Here is a 21,543-nt window from a genome sequence, read left to right as displayed (position 1 = left end):
TTTAACTACAATAAAGCTTCTTTGCCAGTCCATCTCCAAGGAGATAGCACTCTATCCAGGGCTACACATTATCTTATTTTCTTAAGAATGTTATTTTTGCTAAGCAATTTGTCTTAATCTGTAACTTTTATGAGTCTTGTCACAATTCCTAATAGCTTTAAAACAATAAAATATTAGAGATGCTAAAGTTTTTAGACTATGTGCAAATCAATAAAAATTAACTCATTTGCTTCCCTAAGGTAACAATACCATCCCTCACCTTTTTTAAAGTGATGATATTTAGAAACTATGAATTATTCTTCATAGTTCCTAAATCTCATTGTCCTTTACATTTTTGTAAGTCTAAATTCATAACTGATTTTTGAGTTTTAAGTAGCACATTGTCAAAAACTCCTTATAACTATTCCTAACAACTGTTTTTTGTTGTTATTTATGGTAGCAAAAAAAATTAAGGGAAGAGTAAGCAAATAATCTTTTAGACAGTAGTAGAGATCAGAGAACCTTGGGAAGAAAAATAGATATTTGAAAGCTGACCTTAGAGGAGAAATATTATTTAAATGTATAAAGAGCTGGCAATGTGAGGAGATATGTAAAACTACAAAGACAATTTTAGAAATTTTATAACGTGGGCACAAACATTTGTGTGTACTTCTGTATCTTAAAACTTTTAATGGGTTATGAGTAAGCTAATATACATAGGGGATATTAAATTTCACACACATATACATGTACCTCATATTGAAAGACATCAGTTTGCAGCTTCTTAGACAATTCTGTTTATGTTATGTCCTTTCTCATTAAAACTAAAGGAATATAGATTGCCCATTAAGAGGAAACACCAAATTATGTATAACTAAAACAGACTGCTTTATCTAGACATTTTTTAAAACTATTTTGGTTCAATAAAAATGGAATAAGAAAATAAAGGTTTATTTTACAGGCAACAAGAAACTGATGAATTGACATAACTATTTCCAAAGCCAACCTCTGGACTTTGTGTATTTTCTCTTCAACCTCAGCCTCATCTTATAGACATTTTATACATTAAATGTTTAGGTGAGTGAAGTACCATGCAGCATACTAAAATATACATGTTATACAAGGAATAGCAGCACTAGCTCCAAATAATTTTTTGCCTTTCAAGGAAAAGTTGCTTGATCAGATTTTTCAAGCAACTCAGAAATCCAGATTTTGCTATAATGCCACTAGGTTTCTAAATGTTGAAAATCATTTTTTAAAATGTAAACATTGGGTTGGGGTTGTAGCTCAGTGGTAGAGCACTTGTCTTGCATGTGAGAGGCACTTGGTTCCATCCTCAGCAACACATAAAAATAAATAAATAAAGTGTCCATCTACAACTAAAAAAAGTTTTTTTTTTTTTTAAATGTAAACATTGTTTAGATCAAACAAAATCCCCTATAACTTCAGGCAACCAATCTAAAACTTTGGCTTATTGCTCAGGTCTTTCTTAATCAAATATATGATATTGGTTTTGTTACCCCTTTACCAAATGATAACTTAGTGACTTAAAATAACAAATTAATTCTTAAGATGTTCTGGTAGTCATAAATCTGAACAGAGTCTTAGGGAACCAGAAAGTGGAAATAGTGCTGCATTCCTCCTGGAGGCTCCAAAGGAAAATCCATTTCCTTATCTTCTCCAGCTCCTAAAAGGCTGCCTACATTCCACAGTTCATGGCTGCTTCCAAAAGGATCTCCAAAGCACATCACTTCAACCTGTGTTTCCTATCCTGAATCCAATTCTGCTTAATATTATCATTATCTCTTGCTTGTAAGTACAGATGCTCCTTGACTTATGATGGGGTTACTTCCCAACAAACCCACTGTAAGTTGAAAATATGTTTAAAATGTACTTAATACACCTAACCGACTGCATCATAGCTTACCCTAGCCTACTTTAAACATGGTTGGACTACTTATGTTAGGGCAAAATCACAAGGTACATCTTTTCCAGTGATTTTATGTATTTTTTAACTAATACATAAAAACACAAAAATTACACATATTAATGGAGCATTATATGATGTTTCCATACATGTATATATTATGTAATAGTTAAATCAGGTAAAACATATCTCCTCAAACATCATTTCTTTTTTTTTTCAAACATCATTTCTTTATGGTAAAAAAAATATTCAGAATCCTTTCTTCTCCAGCTTTCTGAAATATATATAATATATATTATACATTGTTATCTATAGTCTGATAACAGACTATAGATTATATTTATATATCTATATAGATTATATATAGATTATATTTATATATCTATATAGATTATATAGATTATATTTATATATCTATATATATTTATATATATTATATATATTAATATATATATAATATAGATTATAGATTATATATAATATATATATTTATAGATATATATAAGTAATATATATATTATATATATAATATATATAATATATTCAAACATTATGACATTCAAACATTTTTAACATTTTTCACACAAATACATTTTATGGTTTCTACGTTTTTAATTTAAGGATATCACTCCTCCACCTCTGCCATAGATTATACAAATAAAGTACTTCTTCAGATAACCATTTTTTGTTTTGTATATATTATATATAATATAATATATATAAATACATATATAGATATATAAATATAATCTCTATATAGTTATCTATAGTCACCCCCTGTGCAACAGCACACCAGATTATTCCTACGTATAACTTAGTATCCAGAAAAAAAGTGAAAACCAGAAGGGTTATACGGTTCCACCTCTGTACCATGATAAAGTAAAAGCATAGTTAAGTCAGGGACTGTCTATACTTCTTCAAGATCTTCTCTCTGGTTACTGACTTCATGACACATTTTGACATTCAAACATTTTTAACATTTTTCACACAAATACATTTTATGGTTTCTATGTTTTTAATTTAAGGATATCACTCCTCCACCTCTGCCATAGATTATACAAATAAAGTACTTCTTCAGATAACCATTTTTTGTTTTGTGGGCTTTATGGTTTTCTGTTTCCTATTAAATGCACTTGAAAGTATATTATGGTTTTATAGCTATTATAAACAGAATATTTTTCCTGGTTTCTGCTAGAAAAGAGTGATGTTTACTTTCTACATATTTTGTATATGCTCCACTTTATCTAATTCTTTTTTAAATTACAGACTCAAGTATTCTAGGTTTATCCTCATAAACTGGAAAAAGAATTTTTTTTCAAAAAATTATATTACTCTAATTATTCACTAGAGTCTCTAAGAAACTGTTGTAAATTCATGGTCACAACAGGATTCCTGTCTGGTTCTTCATTTTAATTAAACAAGTGAGGAGTAAAGTTTTAAACACATAGTCTTTATCATTTCTAAATCATTTTCTATGCTATATTTTTTCACCTACAGAAACTATTGCTCAAAATTTAGCAAAAGATTATATCAAACTAAAATGTTTCTACAAAGAAAACAAAATAAAAAGGCAATCAAATATCTAATAAGTGGTTAATATCTAAAATATATAAGGAATTCACATAACTCAATAGCAAAACAAATGATAAAAAATAGGAAAAGGACTTAAATAAGCATTTTTCCAAAGACAACATAAAAACAGTCAACAGGTGTATGAAAAAATTTTCAACTCCACTAATTATCAGAGAAATGCAAATCAAAACCATGACATTATCACCTCATACCTGATAGGGTGGTTATTATGAAAAAAACAAGAGGTAAGTGTTGGCAAGGATGTAGAGAAAAAGCAACCCTTTCTTGTATATTGTTAGTAAGAATGTAAATTAGTATAGCCATTATGGAAAAGACTAAGGAGGTTCCTCAAAAAATTAAAAAATAGAACTATCATATGATGCCGTAATCTAACTTTATGGGTATATATGCAAAGAAAATGAAATTATCACTTCAGATATATCTTTACTTCCATACTCATTACAGTCTTATTCAGAACAGAAAAGATATGGAGACAACCTACATGTCCACTGGAAGATGAACTGTTAAAAAAAACTATGAGCTGGGTGTGGTGGTGCACACCTGTAATGCCAGCACCTCTGGAGGCTGAGGCAGGAGGACAGAGAGTTCAAAGCCAGCCTCAGCAACTCAGCAAGGCCCTAAGCAACTCAGTGAGACCCTGTCTCTAAATAAAATATAAAAAAGCGCTAGGACAAAAACAACATTTTTGTAAACTGTGCTGCCAGTCAATCTATTTTTTATTCATAAATGAAGCTATTTGGTACTAAGAACTGATTGCCAGGAAAGTGGCTTAGTGGTTCTACATGTGGATTCTCAATATTCTTTCAAGCTCACACATATGTATGGTATGTCTCCTTCTTCCTTCCTAATCACAATTAAAACTGTTCTTCACCTATTTCTTTCATATCCAAAAGGAGTTTCTCTATATTCTGATCTTTACAAAGATCAAGTTTATAGACTTTTTATCCTGTTGTTATTGCTGTGTTTTCTCTTTATTTTTTGAACTTTTACCTTTGTTGTTTCATTTTTCCAACTTTCTTTTTTAAAATTATTTTTCTAATTCCCTTATGATGTGAATTACATTCCTGAACTTGTCATTAAGTTTTTATTTCTTATACCTAAGAAGCAAGTCTGTTCCAGCTTGCTTCCTGTTGTAACCGTTCAAGAGGCACTCAAGGAAAATTTGGAAGCAAGAGAAAAGATGAAGGAACTTTCTACTTTCTATTTGCTTGCTATTTCTGTCAGTGCTTTCCCAGTTATATTCTTTGAGTCTGGCAGCAATAGCTAGTTGTGTCAAGCTTGTGAGCAGCACTACCAGCTTCATAAGACTCCCCTGAAAAGTACCTGCATCAGCCAGGCAGTTCCCCTGACTCAGAAGTCTAAGTCATTTATTTACTAAGAAATACAGATAAATAGTTTTCAGTGTTTCTCAGTGTGTTCAAACTTTCTATTACAAGGATACCAGTCATACTGGATTGGCATCCCCCCACAGATCTCATTTTAATTTCATTATTTCCTCTTAATCTCCAAATAAGGTTACATTCAGAGTTGCTGGGAGGCAGGACTACAACACCTGAATCTCCAGTCCATAACAAGATCTCTTCTCATTATTCCTGCACTTAAGGTCTTAAGGCAAGTCTTTAACTTAAAAATTTTAATACTATCATTTCATTATGACTCTTCTAGCTTTACTCTGGTCAGATTCCTAGTATGTGTGTGGTCTTCTATAACTATCTTCCAGGCTCCCATAAGCTACACATACTAATTTACTTTTTTTTTTTTTTTTTTTTTTTTTTTTTTTTTTTTTAAGTTTCTCTATCATTCTGTATCTAAACAACTTGATCTTACAGGACAATGCTGTAGTTCCTAGTCGCCACTAATTTCTTTATCAGTCTGTCTGCAAAATTTAGAAATCTAGAAGTTCTTTAATTTCTAGAATTATATATGTGTTCTTATTTCCTTGAATGTTTTCATTACCTTATTGAAGTTTTCTTTTATATATTCTAGCAATTCAAGGCCCAACAGAAGTGCCTGTTCCAGTTATTCAGCTTAGTTTTCCACAGTCAAGTTATTCAATTCCTTTCATTCATTTTTGCCTATTCATTACCCACTGTTCCCTCAGCTTCCAGATAGGTCAGACTACTGTTCTAAGTAAAAAAGCATCAGGTTACAGAAAACATGGGAATTTTAGGCACCAAACATGTTAAACTGAATCTTCTATTGAGGCACAGGAACTGAACCTACCAGTTCAGTTCCCCTGCATACAAATCAATAGGACTGAACTGTTGTCCCTCTAAGCACAAAAGCAAACAGGAAAGTGTTACACATTCTAAGAGGATTCAAAGGATTCTGCCAGCTAAGGCCTCTTAAGCAGACTTCTAAGGCTTTTATAAAAGGCAAATCTGCCTTTTCCCCATGCCTCAGATTTTGCTCAATGCCAAGGTAAACAAAGTTCCCTGACTAAACTCATTCCTGGATGTCTTAAGACAACTGAAAACCTCATGCTTCCTTTTTTGGCTCTATCAGTTTGCTCTCTTAAGTTATTATCCTACTTCAGGAAGTAGGAGGAAAACAAAAGTCTGGTTAAAGTCACTATATTTCCATACCATCTTCTTTGTTTCACACTGCAGAACATTTCCCTCATTTATAATTAATATTATTAGTAAGAACAAACTAGTCACATTAGCTCATTTAATCTCTATAGTTCTAAGAAACAAGGGTTATCTTTACTTTATAAATGAATAACACTGCCTTCACCTTTCATAAGTAAGTGTAGAAACTAAGGCACAGAAATCTGCTGGGGTCTCTTTTTTCCTTCGGTAGAATGATGATGATCCTACCCACCTTGTAAGATTGTTGTAACAAATTCAATGAATGAAGGTATACAAAAGTGATTAAAATAGTGCCTGGCACACAATGCTCAGTGTTAGCTCTTAGTGTTGTTTATTTAATATTCTGTAGCTTAGAAATTTGATTTAAAAAACCATATGCTCAGGTCATTCAAAAGAGCTTCAGAGTTCTCGGAGCAGCTCCATAAGTTTATGACAGTTTTTGGAAATACAGTTTGAGTATCCCTTATTCAAAAGGCTTGTGAAAAGAAGTGTTTCAGGTTTCAGTGTATTTTAGATTTGGTAATATTTACATAAATTTACCAGTGGAACAGCTCTCATCTGAAAATCCAAAATCTGAAACTTTTTGAGCACTGATGTGACAGGAAGTTTGGATTCTGCAGTCCAGATTTTTGGATTAGGGATGCTCAACCTTTATTTGTGACTCTTCAACCCACTCACTATAGCATTCAAAAAACTGATGTCACTGGGCACGGTGGTTCACACCTGTAATCCCAGCTACTTAGGGGGCTGAGGCAGGAAGATTGCAAGTTCGAGGTCAGCCTGGGCTACTTAGCAAGACTCTGTATCAAAATAAGAAATAAAAAGGGCTGAAGAAATGCAGAATGAATTTAACAAAATTATACTATGTGAATGTGTAAACATACCATAGTGAATTCCACCTTTATGTATATCTATAAGGAATCAAAAATAAATAAATAAATAAGTAAAATGAATACCAGTATAGGAAGGAAAATGAGGGGAGGGAGGGAAAAGAGGGGGCATTGGGTCTTGAAATGGAGCAGATAAAATCCCATGTGTATGATTTTGTCAAAATGAACCCAACTATTCTGTATAACCATAATACACTAATAGAAGAAAAAAATGGGCTGGGGATATAGCTCAGTGGTAGAGCACCTCTGGGTACAATCACCAGGACCACATTTGCGCGCGCACACACACACACACACACACACACACACACACACACACACAAAGGATAAAAAGGGGCACAGATGTAGCTCAGTGGTAGACAGCTCCTGTGTTCAACGCCTACTACCTCATTTAAAAAAAAAAATAAAAAGTCAGGTGACCTATCTGAAAACCACATTGTATGGGTGAGTTCTTCCTAACAGTCACTTTGAATTAATTAACTATTTTTATTACAATAATTCAAAAGTAAGCAGTGTACTTTGTTGTAATGTTTAAGAGAATTAAATTTATATTCTAACTGGGCATCCATTCAATGACTTCCAACAAGTGCTCAAGTATGGAAAAAAAAAGGAAAAAAAGGCATTAAATCTTAATATGTCAAAGTTGGAAAAAAATAGATTTGAATAAAAGAAAAAACTAATGTAGCCAAACAAAAATTCAATTTAGAATTCCACAAGTAATATTATGAAACAAAATAATGAAGATGATTTAAGAAACTTAGGACTGGGTATGTAGCTTGTGATGGAGCACTTGCCCATCGTGCGCAAGGCCCCAGGTTCTATCCCCACCACCACAAAAGAGAAAAAAAAAAAACTCCAAAGTACTAAAAGTAACAGTCCTTGTAAAGTGCTAACTGATGGAGTTTAGTATACTATATAAAATATTCTGAGTTAAGTATTTCATTTATTTATTTGGTATTGAGGATTGAATCCAGGGGTACCTAACCACTGAACGATACCCCCAGCACAGTTTTCTTTTCTTTCTTTTTTTTTTTTTTTTTGGAGACAGGGTCTCCCTAAGCTCCTTAGGGCCTTGCTAAGTTGATGAAGCTGACCTCAGACTTGTGATTCTCTTGTCTCAGATGAGTAGCTAGGATTATAGGCATGTGCCACCATGTCCAGCAGAGCTAAGTATTTTAAAAGAAAACCAATAATAGGACCTATTAAAAATGTGCACATTTTCTATTTAAGTGTAAATCACCCTGGGACACCCTGAGCAAGATGCATGTGATGATCAAAAGCCATCAATTAATTATGAGGCAATCAAACAATATAGTGATACCTTTATAATCCTTTAGGAAAAGTCAATAATTTGATGCTCTCTACAGTTTTAACATGAAATTGTCCTTTTCAGTGATACTTACCAGAGAGTCTTCTATTAGAAATGAAAAAAGAAATCCTGGATTTCAGCTTAAGTATGTATGTTCAGCTTAAGCATTTATGCTACTGCCTCTAGTAATCTCATATTTGTGATATTGCCTGTACCACAAAGCTTTTCTTATTCTTCTGGGAAAATGCCAAGCTTTGCAAAGAGAGACACATGTTGGTCTTTGGCAATTACCAAAACAATTGTTTTAGGCAAGAATCATCAACAGATGTTGAAGTTAGTAAATAAAAGTTTGATATATAGTAATAAAGCAGAATAATCTAGAAAAATTAGCACATTGCTTCCTGATTAGTAAGCTTCCCAAGACATTAGGAACTTTTTGTCATCATAATAATCAAATAACATATACTTGTAGGTAAATATGTGTGTGTATATATGTAAACATGTGTATATATGTACACACACAAATATATAAGTAAAGATTATTAAAACATATGTAAAATAAACCTTACAAGTTCATCTATGAAATGAGGCTATTATCACCTAAAATGAATACGTATGGAGAAGAATTCAATGAGATAAAATATTCTAAGTACTAACACAGTGTCTGGTTGAGTAGGTATTTAATAAATCATAGGTAACATGAATACTATACTCAAAATCTAAATGAGAGATGTGGTTGTGCTTCAAGTTAGCATCACTGTTGTTCTATATCTATGTATAGTAGTTTAGGAAAAATAATTATAATTTCAAAAAGTAAGTAAATCTTCACATGTGCTAAAATACTGAATTACAAGTAAACAAATGCACTATAGAATGATTTTATATAAATGAAACACAGAAAATATTTATATCTTTGATGTTAGGAATAACACCAAAGGAATAACAAATTTTGAAATGAAAATGAAAGTTTTTTAACTTACTGACTGACTAAATCAGATCCCATCTTAGAGCCATCATCTGCCTCTTCTTCCATATCAGAGTCCATACCATTGTCACCTTATAAATGAAATACACTATTGAAAACATGTTTAAAATGTCAGAATAATTTACACGAAAGTGTGATCTTTAAAAGTAATGCGTATTTTAAATCTTTATAGTTGTTACAATATTATATTTTCAATCATTTGTATTTAAAGTGAGACTTGATGCCTTTTTTCTCATTACCTTCTCTTTACCACATACATACGAGAATGTATGTCTGTTTACTTAAAGACTACATACTTACCTATACATCTATTTCCAGTTATAAAATCCATTAAACTTTTTTTTTTTTTGACAGTACTATCTATTGAACATAGGCTTCATGCGTGGTAGGCAAGCACTCTATCACTGAGCTACATCCCTAGCCCTCTTACAAATTTTATTTTGAGAAAAGGTCTTGTTCGCTAGGTTGCCTAAGCTAGCCTCCAACTATGCTCCCACCTCAGATTCTTGAGTAGTTGGGATTACAGGAGTGTGCCATTCCACATAGCTAAACGTTTTACATTTAAAAAGTTGTTCTCTCTAAACTTACATGTCTATTTTTTGTTTCTTCTTCTGTGATGCCAATATTAAAATCCTTAAAGATCCAAAAGAAAAAATAAATGCCTAAAAATCCAAAATTCTAGAAGAATCAATATCATAAAAAGCAGCCATACTTCAGGTGGATACATAAGTATTGGCAAATCACAATGAATTCTACTAATTCTGAATCTGGGTCTTATCAGAGCAGAAATAATATGCAATATGTCGCTGAAAGTTATAAAGATTATAAAGCAGACAATTTTTGAATTATTTTAAGGAAATTTTTGCCTTCTCAGTAATTTTTTAATGGTATTTTTGTAGACGTTTTTCATTTTATTACAATGTACAAATATATGCTCTTTTCTATATGAGATTTAGAAAAACTATATCAAATCTATTCTTGAAATTCTATTCTGATATGTAAATTATATTTCTCAGTATAAACAGAATATATTTCAGTGATTCTCCAAAAATGAATTTAAGGTACATTTAGGAGAAGGAATACCCAGGACTTATTCTGAAAAGAGTTTAACTAATAAGTTACCAGAATGAGAAATGTGCATTCTTACCCTCAAGAATCTTCAAGATTTTTTTTTCAGACAGGAGTTCTAACTGTTCTTGGCATAGTTTTTTAATTTCTTCTATTGAACAGTTCTAAAGGAAATGACATTTAAAAAAATTGCATTTATGTACTATAGCTCCAATATCAACTGAAAACTGCAATCATGAGAAAAATTGTGTCAACAAAATTTTACAATAAAACAAAGCCCCAAGTAGATTCATTCACATAAATCTTCTTATGGGAGGAAATCTGAAAAACTGCCAGTTAACATGAATGTTTGAGATATTGATAGTGATACATAAAGTCACGTTTGTTGAAGAAACTAAAGTTGAGTCCATTTCCAGATGTTCTTAATCACAGCCTATATATGTTAGGTCTAACTGTTCTAAAAGTTTAAATATTCAATTCTTCAAGTACTTTAGATCCATGATCTTAGGCTTAACTTGTTCAAGTCCTCTTTCCATAACCACAAAATCAGAACAACTATTTCCCTAAATAATATTCAAATATAAATATATGGAAACCCTTATAAATTTAATGAAATATAAGCCATTACATTATTGTATACTGTTGTACAACAGTATTTCTTAAAGTATCACAAAGATTTGTTTACTTCTTATGTAGTTACTACCACTGTCTGCATTTAATAGAATTATTCCTATAGTGTCAAAATTTTTCTAAAACATTTTTTTCTCAGCAAATTTTAAAATACACAAGGCCATCTATGGTTCTCCAAATTCCCTTTCTTATAACTCTTCTAGTAGCTTGTTTTAGATGTGATCACTCAATTATAAACTGCATTCAGTAAAATGCAGTAAAATAATATTCAAAAATAAATATATGGAAACCCTTACAAAGTTTCTATATGTATGTGTACAGTCTGATAATGCAATAAGGTACCTTTAACACATCAGGAAGCATCTTCTGTAACTTCTTCTCTCCTATAATACAGAAGCACTGCTGGAGCATTTCTTTTTTGTCTGATATATAAAAACTAACTGGTTTTAATGACACAGTCAGATCCAGTCCACCTTCTTCAAGGTCACTGTGCTCTGCCAAGAATAATTCTTTTTCCAAAGTTGGCAAAAGATACTTGGTTTCCTAAAATTAAAAGAACAACTCTAAATAAGACTACCTAAAATATATAGAACATGTATACATCATACACTTTAATAAATGATTCCTTAACATTTCTAAATTCCTCTTTGCACATTTATCTAAAACAGGAAAGAATATTTAAATGTTCAGTATTATTTCACAATTAATTCAAGGAGTAGCTACAAAGAAAAAAGATAATAAGTCACACAAATGAAAATACACCAACATTGAATACAGGTCTAGACTTTTGGAGAATTAGGATATTCCTTTAAGTAGCCATTACTCAAAAGTTTTATGTATGCATTGTCATTCTACTTAAATTCACATAAATGGAATAGCAATAAAATGTTAAAAATCATAAATATCATAATGTTTACCATGAGTTAGTATTTTGAAAAGTGTTACATAATTTAATCATATTATAAGTAACCAAGTAATTTCAGTAATTTAGAACCTTTTTTTTTTTTTTTTCCTGTTGAAGGGGTAGTACTCAGGATTGAAGCCAGGGGTGTTCTACCACTGAGCTACAATCTCAGTCTTTTTAAAAGTTTTTCCAAAAAGCTGAGCAAGGCTCTCCTTAAATTGTCCAGGCTGGCCTTGAAGTTACCATCTTCCAACTTCAGCCTACAGAGTCTCTAGAAATAACAGGTGTAGCGGGTTGTGGTGGAAAAGCCTGTAATCCCAGCTACTCAGGAGGTTGAGGCAGAAGGAGGTTGGTTCCAGCAAATAAGCAAGGCCCTATCTCAAAAAAAATAAAATAAAATAAAAATTAAAAGGGCTGGAGATGCAGCTCAGTGATAAAGCACCTCTGGGGGTTCAATACAGAGTACCAAAACAAAACAAAACAAAACCAATGACTTCACATTGCCCTTGGGATCATATAGGTTATTTGGTCCTTCATGCTCATTCTTTTGAGTTCCAGACCTTCTGTGAATTACTCAAATATAACCCATTCTTCCCTCAGCTCATACAGGCGGCGTATCAACTATTAATGTGGAGTCACAAAGAGATCCCTCCACACTTTTTCCTTTGAGAATGTACATACTCATTTGTTCTTTGATAAATCATAAACTAATTTTTAAATGGCGGTATCTTAGCAGGTTGATGGTGCATTAAAATGACTTTTGTAGAACCAGATATTAGATTCAAATCTAGGAGCTATTAAACTCCTGCTCCTTAACCTCACTGGGCCTCAATTTTTCTCATGTGGAGTTAACCATAACCCAAAAGGTGAAGATAGAGAAATAAATCGTCTGGCTCACAGGACATTGAAGGTAGCAAACGCCTCACCGACACATCCTCTTCAGGGACAAAGAGGAGACCACGAGTGGAAGGACCAAAAGTTTAAAAAATAAAAAAGTTAGCTTTTTCAGTTTCAGTAAACCCAGCAACTTGAAAGTGCAAGACATGGAAGTGGGGTTCGCCAAGGCTCAGGACCATGAACCTCAGGAACCGGTGCACCCTGGGGCTTTCCGCACTCAAAAGGAGCTCCAGCAGGCGCCCCACCAGGTCTAGTAGCCCGCCTTCTTCTGGGGAAGCCGCGAAAGGGGAGCGCACGCACCTGCTGCAGGGAGCCCGAGACGCTGGAAGAGGAGTCGGTGCTCCTCCGCTTCCGGCGCTCGCCGCGATCCACGCCGCTCGCGCCCCAGCAGCTGCCTCCGCTCCCGGCGCCAGGGACACTTCCACTGAAGCTGGCGTTGCCGCAGCAGCTGACGCTCCCGCAGCCGCTGGTGCTCCCGCAGCCGCTGGTGCTTCCACTGCCGCTGCTGGCAAGGACCGGTACGAGGTCCGGGGCCGCGAGTGCCGCGGTCGCATCCTGGCCGCTACGTTTGCGCCGCTTCTCCCGGGAAGATTTCTTCCCCGTCATGATCCCTTCGCTGCAACCATCCGGGGAGAGCCCGCCGTCTCCGGAGCTACAGAACCTGGCTCCAGCAGCTGCGGACGGTGAGTGCTGGCGTCGCGGGCTTGCGTCACTTCCGGCCTTGGCGCAGACGGTGGTGAGTGGTTCCTGGAGGCGGTGTCGCGACCTGTCGCGCTGCTCACGCCAGTTGCGGAGATAAACCGGAGTGGGTAAGGTGCAGTGTTGCCTGCTTCGTTAGGATTACTTTTGAGTTTCTGCCTGTACAATGGACAGTGGGTGGAGCTTTGCGGCAGCTCTTTGCCTTATTTTCCGTGTTTTGCCACTTTACAAAGTGACAGTGCAGTTGCTGGCTCCCCGTTTGTCTCTAAGTTGTATTCTCATAACGGTATAACAAATTTTAAGGAAAAGTAGTTTCATTTCATTGCCGTCACTGGAGCAAATCTTTAAGAAAGTGTATTTTAAGGAGTTGGACAAGAATGGGGATCTTGTGCTTCCTTGTTTTTCCTTATTATCCGTCATTTCTAGGCACTATACCATGTTACCTCGAAAGGTGCCCAGAGCCGGGTGTGGTGGTGCATGAGTGTAATTCCAGCTACTCTGGAGGCTGAGGCAGGAGGATTGCAAGTTCCAAAGTCAGTATGGGCAATTCAGGAAGGCACTATCTCGGTTTAAAAAGGGCAGGGTGGGTGCTGCAGATATAGCTCAGTCATAAAGTGTCCCTGGTTCAATCCCCAGTACCAGGGGTGGGGGTGGGGAGGCAATTAGAAAAAGATATTTAAAAGGCAAGGCACTTGACTGTAGTATTTCAGTATTTTAACCTGTAGGGTAAGTTGAGGCACACTGAAAGTGAGAATGGAGAGTTTTTTAAGAGATCAAAATTAGGATGGCCACGTGTGGTGGTGAATTCTACCTAGAATACATATTCCCAAAATGGCGTGGAAGAGGTCTGGGTTTTTGCTGCTTGTTTTTGTGTTTGAAAGGGTATAACAGTGCTGCTCAGGCTAGCTTCTAATCGCTGTGCTCAAGCTATCTGGCTTCAACCTCCCAAGGAGTGTGACAACAGGCAAGTACAGTACCTCCCCCCGCCCCCGTGAAGTCTGGGTTTTTATAGATCAGCAACAAAATGGTTACAGCAAACAGGTTGTTAAAAATTGCACTGGTTGACAGAAATAACAGGACATTAATTGGTGGTTGTTCACTTATGTTACACATTCCTTTTAAGAACTACTGTAAGAAGGAAAAGACCTTTTACTAGTGGTGTTATTCACCAAGTCTGTAGAAACATGCAAGTTAAGTCAATATACCAGATGATTGCAGTTTGACTTCATGTGGAGTTACTCATAATCTACCAGGAAGAGATGATAACTGTTTGAAAGTGTTAGGTAGTAATTAGTAATCAGCAATAGAATGCAAACCAACAACATAGCAGGATCACCATTTTCTTTAAATTGTTTTTAGGACTAATGAATAATCAAGCAACTTGTAAAGAAATGACAGAAATACTAAGGGGGGGGCAGGTGAAAGGAGAGAAGTCAATTAAGAAATATGTCAAGAAAGAAATGTGATAGGGATAACTCCTGACAGGGTCAACTGGAATCATTGTACAGTTAGGATTTTCTATGACCATAGGTTTACCAATGTGTATCAGAAGGGAAATTTCTTAAGTAGTACAGGCACACTAAGATGAAATTTGCGCAGTTATTGATCCCAGTACCCACATTAACATTTAATTGACATGTCAATGAAGCACCCCCTGAATGGGATGGTTGCTGTGAGTTCCAGAAAGGATCAACTAGGGTCAAAAATTCCCCTGCTTGATGTGGAGGAGTTAAACATCTGATTGGTGAAGACTGTAAAAGGTGGACCTCAGTTCTCAGAGCAAACAAAACAGTATTAAATTTGGAAGTAGCATTTAGTTTCCTTTGGGTTCTCTGCTCAGAGGCAACCCACACTTCTTCTCTCTTGAAAGCAGTCTTCGCTGAGTCTTACTTTCATTTATAATAAAATGCTTGTGCTTGGCTTTTCATGTCTGACTCTAAATTTTTCTTTCATTGGGACAAGAACTATAGTTTGGAGCTTCAGCACCCCACTCGCCTGTGACACAGATATGCTTGACTTGATTAAATATTACACAATGTATACGTGTTTGGAAATGGTATTTTTTTATTTTAAAAGAACAGGATTGGGAGTTAATTTTCTTTGGTCTCTGGTGGGTATGGAGGTCTACTGCAGGGGAGGTTCCTTTTTTTAAATGAGAAAGATGAGTCCAGTCAATGCCCTTTAATATTGCTACACAGGAACTATTAAACAATATCTGATTGTGTCCCTTCTTAAAAGGTTGGATAGAGTCCTTTGATTTCATTTCCAGTAAAAAAAATAAAACCTCCAGGTTGAAGGTTGTGATCTTTCATAATACCTTTGTCTTCCAGGAACTGTCTGTTAAAACAACCCTTAGTTAACTTAGAATTTTTTGCAAGAAGTTTTGTAAGCCTTTGACAATAGCAGACCCAGCTATCCTACTCCTCGGTGTTTATCCAAAAGAACTAAAACAGCATACTATAGTAATAACAGGCATATCAATGTCTATAGCAGCACAATTCACAAGTCAAGTTATGGAACCGGCCTATGTGCCCATCAGTAGATGAATGGGTTAATAAAATGTGGTATGTATACACAATGGAGTTTTCTCAACCATCAAAAAGAATGAAATTGTGTCATTTGCTGATAAATGAATGGAACTGGAGAATGTCATGCTAACTGAAATAAGTCAGACTCAAAGTCAAGGGTCATATGTTTTCTTTCACGTCTGCAAACTAGAACAAAATGAGAAGAAAGGGTGGGAGTTCCATGAAAATAGAAGGGAGATCAGAGGAGTACAGGAAGGGGATTGATGAGGAACTGCAGAAAGAAATTGACCAAATTATGCTATGCACATATGTGAATATAACACAGTAAATTCCACCTTTATGCATACTTTTATGCATATAAAGCACCAGTTTTAAAAAATAGAAGACGAGTAAAGTAGAGGAAGGGGAACATTGGGAATGTGGAGGGGAGGGAAAGAGGAAGTACTAGAGACTAAAATGGAACAAATTGTGTTCCATGCATGTATGAATATGTCAAAATGAACCCCACTATTATGTACAATGCCCTAATAAAAACATTTTTTAAAACTTGTCAGTTTTGTCAGTTAATTCTTGCTATTCCATTTATGCATTCCACCAGTCAGGAGGACTGAAGATAATAATCACAGTGGAAATGTTGAAACATTGACCATTCACTACAAATAGGCTGAATTATTTAGCTAAAGGAATATGTTTCCATTAACTGTAGAATTCATAAGGGACTCCCCAGGAAGAAATATTCTTTTCTAGTAGGATTTTTCCTACCATTTGGGCCATGACTCTGTGGCACAGAAGTACTTCAACCCAATGAGAAAATGTGCAAATAATTACTAAAACATTCATATCCATGAGATGATGACAAATGAACAGTTTGTCATATTTCAAAAGATTCCAGGGGCAAAGGAAGTGTCCTTGTGATCCAGGAAGTGGCTTTTCAGGGTTACTTTTGGGACAGACAGTGCAAAAGGAATATACCCTTTGAGCAATTGTAATAGATGTTTTCCAGTAATATTGTTTTACCCACATTATTTTATCATGGTTCAAATGAATTAAGTCATGGATATGTTTTAAGAAGGTAACTGAAATCCCATGGGGGAGAATTGGTCCGTCATTTGGGGTACCATAAACTGATTTTAGAAGAGAAAGTTGCTCCTGTGCTATTCTGTATTTGTAATTGCTTCTCAGGGACTCTTGTGCCTCTGTTAACAGTAACTGCAAGAGCAGTTCAATAAATTTGTCCTTTGAATCTGAGATGGATTTTAGAGATGCATTTTTAGACATAACATCCACTAAATGGATGTTTTTCAGCAGTATCTACTTTTGAATGTCCAGGAATTTGTATAATAGGCAATGATTTAGGTTTTAAAATTGTTTCTAATAGGCCTAAAACTTGACCATTTTTAATGGTTTCAGTCATTCCAAAATATTTTGAAAGTTTCTTCCCCAAAATGTTCATAATAAGCACAAATTTGTCTGCATTTTATTGACGTCATTGCTTGCCCCCCCCCCCCAATTTACCACCTTATGGAAAATTTAAGGTGCAAGCTTGGTTCCAACTTTTTGCATCTACATTATTAAAATCCTCTAGTGGATTATTCCAGTTTGCCTTTTTGACCATTGCTTCTTTAGCTCTTCCTTCAGAAACTAACATGTAAACCAGGCGATAAAGGTTGGATCAAAAGTTTGGATATTTAGGTCAAATTCTCTAGCAAATCCTATGGGGGCCTTGGTTGGATCAGGAAAATTCCTAATACTAATTTTTTTTTTTTTTTTTTTTTGGTACCAGGAATTGAACCCAGGGCCTTAGAACATGCTAGGCAAACACTTTAACACCGAGCTACATCTCCAGCCCTTTTAAATTTTCAGACAGGTTCATGCTAATTTTCCAGATGTACTTGAATTTGTGATCTGTCTGCATCAGCCTCCTGAGTAGCTGGGATTATAGGTGTGTGCCACCACACCCACTCTGACAATTCTCTTAAATTCAGATTTGTTCCAGAGTTCATATACTAAGGCTCGTGCCCCTCTACCAGTTACTGACTTTTCCTGGAAGGAACAACCAGAATAGAAGTCTCGGGTTGCTTACTCTAATAGATTGGGTTGTGTCTGGAGGAGGAAGAGGAAAAAAGAAGGTAGCATTACCTCAGGAATAGATGGAGAAGAGATGCTAGATTGGATATGGAAAGTTCTGACAAGAGAAGTAAAGGGGTGCTCAAGGAGTAGCTGGAAGGGGAGCAAGAGGAGCATCAAAAGTAGTGGAAGCTTCCGGAAACTTAAATCCAGATATATCTTCATTTTTTTGGTTCTGAAGTAAATTCTGACAATTTCTTATTTCCTGGAGTACTAGTCTTTGGATTTCTTTTGGAAGCTTCTAAGTACCAATGAAAGTAACTTTCCCACTGTTTGGTTTTAAAACCAAGTTTTTGCAATTGATGGCACAAATATATCAATTTTGAGTTTAAAAGACCCTCTTTTGGGCCATTGCAATTTGGGTTTGTCCCACATCTTGTGTGCCCACTCTTCTAAGTATCAGCAAGATTAGTTCTGTAAGTATGTTACATAAATTCAACTGGAATGTCAGCGGCCAGGGTGGGTGAGAGTGTTCTTTAAGAGAAAATCCAGACTTTGATGAGCAGTTTCCCATAATTTACTCTTTTAATTGTGACCAAAGGGAATGTTAAGTCAAATGTGCTGCTTGTGACCTTAACTCCTCAAGGTGTCGCCCTTGAGTCGATTTTTGCTCTTTTGTGTTAAAAGTCCCTAAAATGCTCTTGAGGGACTAATGTGAAGCCCCAGCAACTCATTTTTAGTCCTAAGATGAATACCATTTTATCTGCTTTACAGAAGGGCTTTAGTCATCTTTCTCCTCTCTTCCTTTATCTACCTTATTCTGAAGGTTTCCTTAAGGAAGTTGATATGATACAATCAAGTCAAAAAAGCAAATACATATCATCTATGGAGTTTCTTGCCCAAAATAGTTTACTCTTAATCTAACCAAGCCTCTGGACAGCTTTCAGTATACATAATAGTTGTCATATGCAGACTCTTAACATGGTGCCCAAGGATCCTTACTCTGGTATTCAGAGCCTTGAGTAATCCACCCTACTTGAGTAGCCTGCTTCCAACCAACAGAATACATTAATATTGAGATATCACCTTTTAGTTAGGTTATAAATATTCCAACTTTTGGTCCTGCTAACAGACTCTCTCTTATTGGCTCTGATGAAGCAAGTTGTCAAAGTTGTCATGTTTTTGACCAAAGAAAAACAAAACAAGACACAAGAACAGCCCCTCTGGCCAACAGCTAGTAGGAACTCAGTCCAAGGATCCAAAAAGACACGAACACCTACCAACCATGTGCACTTCAAAACGGATCTGTGCCAGTGAAGCCTTTAAAAGTGACCTATCAGCCTTGCCTGATACCTTGATTCAGCCTCATATGAAACAAATGAGAGAATTCAGCCAGTAGGTGTGTGTGAGATAATAAATATGAGATTTTTCTATTTTTTATTTTTTTGGTGCTCAGGATCAAACCCAGGGATTTGTGCATGCTAAGAAAGTGGTCTGTGGCTGAACTATGCTCCCAGTCCATATTTTAAGCCACTAAGTTCTGGAATTACTTATTAAGCATAACTAGATAGTACATAAGGGTTACAGAAACATGTTTTACAAATAAAAACTGTGGGGCTTCACATTCTAGAGTAGACTAGACTCTTTAAAGTCAATATTTTAAAAAACAAGATGGACTGTAGTAGATTGAGACTAAAGAGACATGACTAAATAACTAAGACAATAAATAAGCTTCGATTATTTAGATTAGATCCTTTCAAATCATAAGTTGCAAAAGGCATTCTTGGAGCAAACAAGAAATATGGACCAGATAGTAGGTATTATGAAGTTAGTAATTTTCTTCAGTGTGATGATATTGCAGTTATAAACAATGTTCTTAAAAATGCCCTGATTCTTGGAGGTGTCACAATACCAGACTTTAAACTATACTACACAGTTATAGTAACAAAAACAGCATGGTATTAGCACCAAAACAAACATGAAGACCAGTGGTACAGAATAGAAGACACAGAGACAAACCCACTAAACAGTTATCTCATATTAGACAAAGGTGCCATAAACATACATTGGACAAAAGACTGCCTCTCAACAACTGGTGCCAGGAAAACTGGAAATCCGTATGTGACAAAATGAAATTAAACCCTTATCTCTCACCTTGCTCAAAAATCAACTCAAAGTAGATGAAGGACCTAGGCATTAGACCAGAGCCTGCACCTCCTGGAAGAAAAAGTAGGCCCAAATCTCCATCATATCAGTTTAAGAACTGAATTCCTCAAACAGATTCCTAAGTGCAAGAAGTAAAATCAATCAATAAACTGGATGGTATCAAACTAAATACCTTCTTCACAGCAAAGGAAAAAAAAATCAAGAATATGAACAGAGAGCCTACAGAATGGAAGAAAATCTTTGCCACCTGCACCTCAGATAGAGCATTAATCTCCAGGATATATGAAGAACTCAAAAAACTTAACACCAAAAATCAAAAACCCAATCAATAAATGTGCAAAGGAACTGAACAGACACATCACAGAAGAAATATGATCAGTCAACAAATATATGCAAAAATGTTCAAGATCTCTAGCAATTACAGAATTAAAACTATAATGAGATTCCATCTCATTCCAGTCATACTGGCAACAATCAATACAAATAACAAGAAATGTTGGGGAGGATGTGGGTAAAAAGATATGCTCATACATTGCTGGTGGGACTGCAAATTGGTACAACCACTCTGGAAGGCAGTAAGGAGGTTTCACTCCTCGGCATATACCCAAAGGACTTAAAATCAGCATACTTCAGTGACACAGTCACATTAATGTTTATAGCAGTTCAGTTCACCATAGCTTAAGCTATGGAACCAACTTAGGTGCCCTTTAACAGATGAATGGATAAAGAATGTGGTATATATACACAATGGAATATTAATCATAAAAAATGAAATCATAACATTTGCCAGTAAATGAATGGAACTGGAGAATATTATGCTAAGTGAAATAAGCCAATCCCAAAAAACCAAAGGTTGAATGTTCTCTCTGATATGCAGATAATGACACACAATAAAGGGAGCATGGAGAATAGAAGTACTTTGGATTAGATAAGGAGGAATGAAGGGAAGGGAGGGAGAACGGGAATAGGAATACAGTAGAATGAATCGGTTGTAACTTTCCTATGTTCAAATATGAATACATGACCATTGTGACTACATATCATGTACAACCACAAGAATGGGAAGTTTTACTCCATGTATGTATATAATGTCAATATACATTCTACTGTCATGTATAACTGAAAGCAAATAAGTGATTTTAAAAAGTCCTGATTCTTAAAAGACACAAACTGAAGTGCTTACTTGATATGATACTGCAACTTAAATTTTTTTTTTAAGGTATTGTGGGGGTTGAACCCAGGGTCTGACACATCTAGGCAAATACCAATGAACTACCTCCCAGCCTTTTTTTGAGATAGGGTCTCAGTTG

At 35.3% G+C, this 21,543-nt stretch overlaps 1 protein-coding gene across 1 annotated transcript in view; it reads right to left on the bottom strand.

Annotated features, from left to right (window-relative positions):
• The window catches only part of Caap1 (caspase activity and apoptosis inhibitor 1), a 55,117-nt gene extending 41,636 nt beyond the window's left edge, over positions 1-13,481 (bottom strand). The window contains exons 1-4 of the mRNA XM_047525853.1: positions 13,074-13,481; positions 11,315-11,515; positions 10,422-10,506; positions 9,270-9,345 (exon numbers count right to left, since the gene is read on the bottom strand). Coding sequence (XP_047381809.1) covers positions 9,270-9,345; positions 10,422-10,506; positions 11,315-11,515; positions 13,074-13,379 — 668 coding nt within the window. The 5' untranslated portion in view covers positions 13,380-13,481. The remainder of the gene's footprint in view (positions 1-9,269; positions 9,346-10,421; positions 10,507-11,314; positions 11,516-13,073) is intronic.
• Positions 13,482-21,543: the final 8,062 nt, after the last annotated feature.

This window comes from Sciurus carolinensis, chromosome 14, assembly GCF_902686445.1.
Source record: "Sciurus carolinensis chromosome 14, mSciCar1.2, whole genome shotgun sequence".
Taxonomy (NCBI): domain Eukaryota; kingdom Metazoa; phylum Chordata; class Mammalia; order Rodentia; family Sciuridae; genus Sciurus; species Sciurus carolinensis.
The sequence above is the reverse complement of the archived record's forward strand: the minus strand, read 5'-3'. Positions and strand labels throughout refer to the sequence as shown.